The sequence below is a fragment of the Chrysochloris asiatica genome, unplaced genomic scaffold (genome assembly GCF_000296735.1).
Source record: "Chrysochloris asiatica unplaced genomic scaffold, ChrAsi1.0 scaffold00120, whole genome shotgun sequence".
Lineage (NCBI taxonomy): Eukaryota > Metazoa > Chordata > Mammalia > Afrosoricida > Chrysochloridae > Chrysochloris > Chrysochloris asiatica.
Window position 1 is genome coordinate 6,336,368 of NW_006408638.1, and position 10,341 is coordinate 6,346,708.

Below are 10,341 nucleotides of genomic sequence, written 5' to 3' on the forward strand. Positions count from 1 at the left end.
CCCAGAGATAAAGCTCAGAAGGCAGGAAGGGACAGACAAGGACAAAAGAAACAGTAAATACAGGAACAAAATGGAAAGAGTGGTGTTACATGTAGGGATTGCAATCAAAGTTATGAAAAAAATGTATACATTGCTGAATGAAAAATCAATTTTTCTGTAAATTTACACCCAAATCACAATAAACGTTAATGTTTTAAAACATCTTGTTACGCACAAAGAAAGAGTTTAATAAAACCAAACATTTCATCTGCAACATTTCAGAAGTTGTCTTCACCAGATGAGCCACTATGGGGCCAACACTTGATGAGAACTAAGTTCATGGATTTAGGGGACAACTCTGGGCATTTACGTTTAACCAAGCCCTCAGGTAATCAAGATGATATAATTGTCTTAAAGCAATGAAAATTTCTGAAGAATAAAGGATCCAAACCCATAAAACTTTTCAGCAATAATAATTTTGCTTTGTATTATTCTCTAAGGGAAAAAAGAGGTACTTAATTCTTGTAAGGATCCCTGGTGGCACAGTGGGTAAGCACTTGACTACTAACTAAAAAGGTTAGCAGGTAGAATCCATCAGTGGCTCATGGGAGAAGAACCCTAACAATCTGTTCCAGTAACAACTAGAGCTTTGGAAATTCTATGGGATAGTTTTACTCTGACCTATAGGGACACAATGAGCGGGAATGGATCCAATGACACATAATGACCTAATTCTTGTAACATAGGGGTAGAGGTGGAATCCTCAGGACTAGAAATCAGTCTGGTGAGGCACTGTAGGATAAAGCACTGGACCAAAAGGTCGGTTTGAACCGCAAGTTTGGCAGTTCAAACTCACCTTCCACTCTTCAGAAACCGTATACAGGGTCGCTATGAGTTGGTACTGACTTGACACTTAACAACAACAAGAAGCAATCAGAAGACTAAAAGTTAGTCCCAGTTCTGTTGATTTTGTTGGCAGAGCGACCATACACTATTCTTCTGTTACAGAACTAATACTGCTCTCCCCACTTACAACATGATTTAATTTTTGTAAGATTAAAAATGAACATATCTGAAAGAGCACAGTAAAACACAAAATGCAGTACTATATGATATTATGATTGCTAAACCCATTTCTTGCCTGAACTTTACCAACCTGAATCCAAATACATGTAAGTATTCTAATTCAGCACATCCAGTTAACTACTGGATATAGGTGTCTGTTTGGGGAAAGAGTCATTCTGTTTTATTAACCAACAGTAATTAACACGTGTTGTTGTTGTTGTTAAGTGCCGTCAAGTCGGTTTCGACCCATAGCGACCCTGTATAGGGTTTCCGAGGGTGTAAATCTTTACGGGAGTAGAAAGCCTGATCTTTCTCCCACGGAGCAGCTGGTAGACTAGTAACTATAATTTACTGAGTGACTGCTATGTGCCTGGTAACTTGAAAATATTATTTATAATCATTGTAATAGTCCTAAGAGATACATATTATATCAATTTTATAGATGAGAAAACAGAGACTATAAAGCAGGGGTGAGGAGTGCCTGGCCCGCAGGCTGCATAAGACCCATGTAATCATTAGGTCTGACCCTGCCAGGCAACCACAGTTCCAGCCATCACATTAGTGGTGAGTTAATTAAATGACCAAATATAGCAGGCTATTTTTTTAAGTTGACAATTATGTATAGTCTGCTAAAGATGTCACAAATTTGGGCAGAAAAAAGGTTTCCCCACCCCCACTCTAACGCGTCAGCTAACTCACCAGGAGTGCACATTTGGTAAGTGACTGACTCAGAATTTATTCAACCCCAAATCTTTCTAGCCCCAAAGCCTATATTCTTCCTCCTTCTCCTGTCTCATGATAAATAGGTTTTAGAATTAGGAGTAGAATTGGAAAAACTACAAATTAAAAATTCTCTGAGTTAAAATAACTATCATATAAAGGAAATAACACATTGAAAAGGAAAGAAAAGATGTGCTTTTCCCATCTATTCAAGAGAGGCTGAAATGGCCATAAAAAAGTTACTTGACTTCCTTGAGCCTCAGCTTCCATATCTGTTAAAAAAAAAAAAAAAAAGATACTCTCCCACAAGGCTACTGGGAGCAAACAGAAACAGTCTGCAAAACATAAAGCACTATGTAAAGAAACTGTACTGATACTGTAATTATCCTTGGTATTATGTCAGTGACACTTCCAAGTCTGTCCTGCCCTTTCTGGTATCATACTTCGTGTTGACCCAAAGCCTCTCATGCCCACGTCTCCTCTTAGCCTGACTGGAAGAATAAAAGTTCTTGAACCTCATCTCTCCAAGCATGTTTGTTTTCTCCTATGCATTTCAGTATCACCTACTGAAGCTGAGGGGACAATCTGGATGACTGTGCTCTGAAGAGAGAGAGGTGGAGGGCTGTCTTCAATTCTCAGTAGGCATGGTGACATGGGCCATCAGAGACCCAACTGCTGACTCTGCTATTCCACACAATGAAGTGGCTAGTGGCAAATATTTGATACCAGGTGGTAGCGTAGTGGTTACAATTCGGGCTGCTAATCTCATGGTCAGCAGTTTGGAACTATCAGCTGTTCCACGGGAGAAACTGCTCCCTGTCATCCCGTAAAGATTTACAGCCTCGGAAACCCTGTACAGGGTCGCTATGAGTCAGAACCGACTCCACGGCACATAATAACAACAAGAAGGAGTCTAGAGATGGACCAAAGAAGATTTTTCATGGGAGGTGAAGACCCTTCACCATCCTTGAATCACCGCAAACCAACAGCTGCCTACCTCATAAAGTCCCTGCTGGAGATGTTTTTGTCTAAATCTGTAGTCATCCAGTGCATTACCCAAACACTAAGGATTATTAAAGCTTCCTTAATTCAAGGGTAGAAAGAACCAGACAGCCAATCCAAGACACTACCTGATACCAGGTGGCCTCTGGCTTGGCTGACATTTCCTCCACATACCACACAGCTTTGCAACTTGGCCACACAGCAAGGAAAATTCATCATCTAGACTACAATCCCCGCGTCGAATGGCTGCAGTGATGTTGTTTGGCTGAGAGGTGCACATTTTTATTTCCCAATTGGACACAGTATCTAGTGAAGGAAATTAGTCAACGGTAATGGAATTAACAAATTTGGCCAAGGTGAACCTGATCATGAAGGAATGGAAAAGAAATAAACAGAAAGGAATAGCGTGCCTGTCATCAGAGAGGAATAAATGAGTATTCAAAGGTACACAGGAAAAAGACAAGTATGGGTCATTGTTAACTGAGCAAACTTGAGTTCAAGTGCTATATAGAATACTTTCAGAAGGTACAGATTTAGAAAAGTGTAATGCAAAATTCTTTAAAGAAATCCCTTTAAAAATAGCCCAACCCTGGAACAAAGATAGAAGGGAATGTTACTTTTCATTGGGTGCCCTTTTTGTGTTTTTGAACTTTGTACCATGTGAATATTCTTATGTGTTACTACTTGATTTTTTTCTCAATGAAAAAATATCATCAAGTTAAAACCATGGCATAGAACAGCACGTTCTTCAACTCTTATGTGGCACAAACTAGAAACAGCACTTATTAGCAGGTGGCAAATACACGTAAGACTTTTACTCTAATGAAAGAAATCATCTGTCTTTTCATGAATTCCTCACAGGGTTTTCTGAAGTAATGGCTAAATCAATAAATCCTCATGCCAAGAACCAAGTAGATGGAGAGCTTGAATTCTAAAACTGCCTTTAATACTAGTATTGTGAATATGAGAAAATTACAAACTCAGAAATTTGTCTTGTTTATCAAAACAATAACCCAAAAAATAAATACTTCTGAAATGAATTCTTCTACAAGATGCTGGTGATAGGAGGTGAAGGGATCTTGTAGTTCTGTCCTGTACTGTTTCCCCAAAAGGTGGATGCTGAATTCCGCAGTCTGCTCAGCTGCTGGTTTGGTGGGTTCCTCTGTCACATTCTCAATCTCATTGCTAATCTAGATTTTAGACAAAAAATAATTAATTAAATGGCAATGTTTATTCGTCCAATCAACAAATATCTACTGATCACTTTCTACATGCCAGACAATGTGCTAACAGCAACTTCTGATGATGACTTTTCATCTAGTATTTATTTGATTTAGGAATCAACTAGGCAGAAATGGGTTTGGTATGATTTGGTTTTACTTTGGAACAAATTGAGTGGACTTTAAAGTATATGTTAATATTAAAATGACTATACAGTATAAAGTAGAAATTTTTTGACAGAAAAATAACCATATGTAAGTGAGTAAGCAACAGTTAATGGTACTATATAAGATTAATCTAAAAGGAGCCTCGAATGTTAGTTCTCAAACTTTTTGGTCTCAAGACCCTATTAAATTCTTTAAATTCATAGAATAACCCCAAAAAGCTTGGATTATGTGGATTGTATCTATAGAAACTTACCAAACAAAAAATTAAAGGAAAAATTTTACTTTTTTATTTATTCGTTTAAAAATAACAACTAAGTTGATACAGAGAGAGGAACACTCAGTTCTACTTAGTTTGTGTTAGTTGGGCCGTCTTCAACTTCTGAGGGAACTCTTCTAAAATATGATAAAGAATGGAGGGAGAGGGAGCAAAAACAATAAACAGGAGAATTTTGCTATTGTTATTATTGTTGTTGTTAGGTGCCTTTGAATTGGATCCAATTTTTAGGCATTATCCATCGGATGTCAACAGTGATAACCCTCATTCCACATCCTCTTCTGAATCCACCTTGAATTTCTGCGCAGCTCCATGGCAGTGTATGGCTGTACTGTATTTTAATTATCTTCAGCAAAATTTTACTTGTATGTGATATTAATGATATTAGTCAATGATTTTCACATTCCACTACGTCACCTTTCTTTGGAATGGGCACAAACATGAATCTCTTTCAATCAGTTGGCCAGGTTTCCGTCTTCTAAATTTCTTGGCACAGTGAAGTGAGCAATTCCAGTGCTATATTTGTGTAAAAACATTTCAATTTGGATTCCATTTATTACTGGAGCTTTATCTTTCACCAGTTTCTTCAGTGCAGCTTGATTTTTTTCCATCAATATTACTTGTTGAAATTGAATTTTTTCCTCCAGTGCTACCTGTTGTAATGATTGAACATCAACCAATTCTTTTTGGTACAGGTTATCTGTATATTCCTTCCACTTTCTTTGATGCTACCTGCATCAGTCAGTATTTTGCCTATGTTGTTGTTAGATGCCATTGATACAGTTCAGTTGCAACTCATAGCAAACCTATGCAACCTTAAGCAACCCTATGCAACCCTATGCACCCTATATACCCTATGCACCCTATGCAACCCTATGTCCAAAATATGAAAGACAAAGTCTTGCCATTACTGCTTCTAAGGAGAATTATGGCTGTACTTCTTTCAAGATAGATTTGTTGGGTTTTCTGGAAGTCCATGGTATTTTCAACCAACACCATATCTCAAATTCATCAATTCCACTAAGTCCGCTCTTATACATTGTGCAAGTTTCATATACATATTAAACTATTGAAAACATCATGGCTTGGGTAAGCTATACCTTAAGTCCACAAACTGACATATTTGCTCTTAAACACATTAAAGAGGTCTTTTGAAATCCTATACAGGGTCACTCTGAGTGGGAACCAACTGGACAGCACTTAACAACAACATGCCTAATGTAATACATTTTTTGATTTCTTGATTGCTGCTTCCCTGAGCCATGATTATGACTACAAGCAAATTGAAGCCTTTGACAACTTCAGTCTTTTTTCTATTTATCATATTATTTATTGGTCCAGTTGTGAAGATTTTCATTTTCTTTACATTGATGGGCAAGCCACACTAAAGGCTATAGTCTCTAATCTTCATCAGTAAATATTTCAAATCCTCTTCACTTTCAGAAAGCAAGATTTTGTCATTTACATATTTGTGTTCCATCAATCCTTGGGGCCCTATTTTTGCAAAAGCCTTCAGTGCTGCTGGACTTCTTCCTGTAATACCATTAGTTCTCAATCCTATGCTACTTCCTGACTGAACATCGACCAATCATTTTTGGTACAGTGACTCTGTATTTCTTTCATCTTCTTTTGATGTTGTGAGCATAATTCAATATTTTGCCTATTATTGTTGTTGTTAAGTGCCATTGAGTTGGTTTCCATTCATAGTGACCCTGTATAGGGTTTCAAAGGAACAGCTGGTAAGTTTGAACTGCCGACCCACGGTTCAAACCGACCTTGCTGTCCAATGCTTTATGTCACACCAGAACTCCTTCAATATTGCAACCAAGGTTTGATTTTTTTTTTTTCATTTTCAGTTCTTTCAGCTTGAGAAATTTTGAGCAAACTCTTCCCTTTTGGTGGTTTTGGCAAGGCTTGTGTGCCACCAAATCAGTTCCAATTCATAAAAACCCTGTATAGGGTTTCCAAGGCTGTAAATCTTTACAGGAATAGAAAACCTCATCTTTTTCCAGTGGAATGGCTGCTAGATTCACACTGATGATCTTGTGGTTAGCAGCCCAGTTTATAATCTACTATACGACCAAGACTTCTTTCTGTTTTGGTAGAATTCTTCAATTGCATCATCACTGGCTTTAGTGGTTGGTACTTAAATTAAGTAATAGTGGTATTAACTGACATTCTTTGTTTTGTTGTTGTTGTTAAGTGTCATTGAATCAGTTCCAACTCATAGTGACCCTGTATAAGGTTTCCAAGGAGTGGCTGGTAGGTATGAACCACCACCCTAGCAGTTAGCAGTCCAGTGTTAACTCTGCAGTGCTACACCAGGGGCCATCTTTGTAGGCATATATTATGCTATCACATACAGCATTGTACCTCAAGATAGATTTTAACAATGAATGCTTCACCATTCCTCTTCAGTGTGTGATTTCCAGCATAGTAAAACATATGACTGCCTGAATCTAAGTGGTCAATACCATTCCATTTTAGCTCACTAATGTCTATATTGGAGTTTTGGTGTGGTGCTATGAGTTAATGCACTGGACAGCAGAGTCAGTTTGAACCACAAGGTCAGCAGTTCAAGCTCACCAGTCGCTCCTCAGAAGCCCTATATACGGTCGCTTTGGGGTGTAACTGACTCGGCAGCATTTAACAACAACAGCAATAACTAGAAGATCAGTGTTATGCATTCAGTCTTATTTTCAATGACTTCCAATTTTCCTAGATCCATACTTGAACATTCAATGTTCCAATTATTAATGGATATTTACAGATGTTTTCTTCTTATTTTGAGTTGTGCTCCATCTGAAAATGAAGGTCTTGAAAGCTTTGCTAGAAAGGTCTTGAAAGGTTTCAAGTCAAGAAGGTCTTTAAAATAACATATAAGTCATCATTAAGATCAACTCTACTTTGAGGAGGTCAGTCTTCCCTAGTTATATTTTGAGTGTCTTCAAACTTGTGGGACTCATCATCCCAGCACTATATCTGACAATGTTCTGCTGCTATTTCTAAGGTCTACAGTGGGTAAACATTCCGAAGAAGTCTGCCTCTCCTTCTTCTTAGTCTATAGTAGTCTGAAAATGCCACTAAAATATGTCCACCATGGGTGACCCTGCTGGTGTTTAAAATGCCATTGGCATAGCTTCCAGCATCACAGCAACACACAAGCCACCACAGTATGACAAATTGACAGATGAGTGGTGGATGAAAAACTATAAAATGGAATGAAGTACTGATACATACTAAAATATGGAAAAGTTATTCTATGTGAAAGAAGCTGTTCACAAAAGACCACATGTCATATGATTCCATTTATATTGAAATTTCCAGAATAAGCAAGTACTTAGAGACAGAAAAGGAGCCTTGGTGGTGCGATGGGTTAAGTGTTGGGCTGCTAAGCACAAGGTTGGCAGTTCAAATCCATCACCCACTCTTAGTAAAAAGATGAAGGTATTTGCTCCTTTAAAGACTTACAGTCTCAGAAACTCTATAGAGCAATTCTACTCTGTCCTATAATATCGTGATGAGTCAAAATCAACTTGATGGTAGTAAGTTTGGGTTGGTTTGTAAAGACAGAAAGTATATTCATGATTACCAAGGGCTTAGGTAAGTGGAAGAGTGACAATGAACACAGGATTTTGGTGAGGGGTAAGGGAAATGTTCTAAAATTAGATAGTGGTAATGATTCCAAGACTCTGAGAATGTACTCATAATCACTAAGTTGTATACTTTAAACAGGTGAATCATATTTCAATGAAGCTGCTATAAATAATAATGTTGTTAAGCACTATCGCATTGGTTCCAACTCACAGCAACCCTGTATGGGGTTTCCAAGGAGCAGCTGGTGGGTTTGAACCATCAATCTTGTGGTTAGTAGTCCAGCGTTTACCCTACAGCACCATACCAGGACTCCATAAATAATAATATGCATTATAAATAATAACACTAGTAAACCTGTTGCATCTAAAGTAAATAAAATGAAAAGTGGCATTGTTTACATTTTGTTAAATAATTTCATATCTGACTGAACAAACAAGTTAGGTTCTGCTGGAAACAATCAGTTGCAATGTATTTTTCTAGTTAAAGTTTATGAAGAAAATCTTCCACATAAATAGATATTGGAGAATGGAAAGGTATTTTAGTAGCCTTTCCAGAAAATTAAGGATATTCTTTTTTCATACTACATCAAACTCAACAAAAGTAATTTTTTAAAGGCTAGTTGCTAAATAAAACCTGAAAGTGTATTAACAAACTTTTTATATATGAGTCCTTATAAATATAAATAAACGAATGCATGAAAGTTTAAAAAAAAAGACTCAACAGGCCACTAACAGTAGGTTATGAGAATTTAAAGACGCGTTCCACTGTTGAAGGTGGTAGTTCCCATAGTATAGCTGCTGATCCCTTGTGGCCCAGGTAATATTGAATGACAAATGCTATGAAGACACAAAATACAAAGTGCAAGGTCTATACACATTGGAGTGTTAGATCAACAACTTCTACATAAAGCTCAATGGATAGTTTGAACAGAAAATCAGACTAAGTTGAAGAAAGAACTCATGAACTAGAAGACAAACACGGATATGATAGAGAGACAAAGGAATAAAGTTATGACCATGTGGTTAAGAGTCATAAAGGATAAAATAAGGAGGTCTAACGCTATGGGTTAATGCACCAGACTGCAAAGTCATTTAAACTGCAAGGTCGGCAGTTCAAGCTCACCAGCTGCTCCTCAGGAACCCTATATGGGGTTGCTATGAGTCAGAACTGACTCAACAGCACTTAACAACAACAACAATATATAAGGGAGACTCCTGATGTGCTACAGGATCAGCACTGGACCACAAACCACAAGATCGGTAGTTCAAACCCATCAGCTGCTCATCAGATCGCTATGACTCAACAGCACTTAACGACAACAACAATGTATAAGGAGGCTTCAAAAAGTACGTGGATAAAATTCATTAACTTTTCGTTCCATTTTTCAATGAACTTTCTGATGTCCCTTGTATATCTATATAAAGGCTTAGAATGTCCTAGAATTGATGACTGGAGGGCCTAACATTATTAAGGAAGTACAACAAACCCAAAGCAAAATCAAAAAATATAAATCCACACCTATACTGATTTTTTGTGAAATTCTCAAACCCCAGCTCCAAAGGTAAGAGTAGCTAAAGAAAGCAACCAGATAACCCACAAACAACAATAGAAGTCAAAACTAAAACCAAAGAAAAAAAAAAAACCCTCTCAACCTAGAATGAATACAGATTATACAGATTAAAATGTCTTTCTAGATTAAGGGTAAATATATTTTTATCAAAAGATGATACTAAACTAATAAGAGATTCTTTCTAAGGAAATAGCAGAGGAGGGAAAGAATTTTATGGTAGTAAAATTATAAACATCTGAGTACGTATAAAATTAATTTTCAATGTATTAAAAATATGATAATTCAATGTTAGGGTAAAAGAGAACTAAAAAAGAGAAAACTGAGAAAGAAAATACTTTAAAATAATATATAAGTCAGCAGGGTAATAATGATTTGCATTGCAATGTTCTAAGTTGTTGTTGTTGTTAGGTGCCATTGAGTTGGTACCGACCCATAGCGACCTTATGCACAGCAGAACAAAACAATGCCCGATCCTGGGCCAACCTCACTGCTGTTGCCAAGCTTGAGCCCACTGATGCTGCCACTTGGCCAATCCATCTCGTTGGGGGTCTTCCTCTTTTTCTCTGACTCTCCACCTTCCCAAATATGATATCCTTTTCCAGTGACTAGTCCCTCCTGACAATATGTCCGAAGTATGAGAAACAAAATTTGTCCATCTTGGCCTCCAAGGAGCACTCTGGCTGCACTTCTTCCAAAACAGATCTATTGGTTCTTTTGGCAGCCCATGGTACTTTCAATATTCTCCT

General features: G+C 37.4%; 1 protein-coding gene across 1 annotated transcript in view; it reads right to left on the reverse strand.

Moving 5' to 3' along the window:
- The window catches only part of IMPG2 (interphotoreceptor matrix proteoglycan 2), a 214,031-nt gene that overhangs the window by 151,521 nt on the left and 52,169 nt on the right, over window positions 1-10,341 (reverse strand). The window contains exon 6 of the mRNA XM_006868651.1: window positions 3,795-3,956. Coding sequence (XP_006868713.1) covers window positions 3,795-3,956 — 162 coding nt within the window. The remainder of the gene's footprint in view (window positions 1-3,794; window positions 3,957-10,341) is intronic.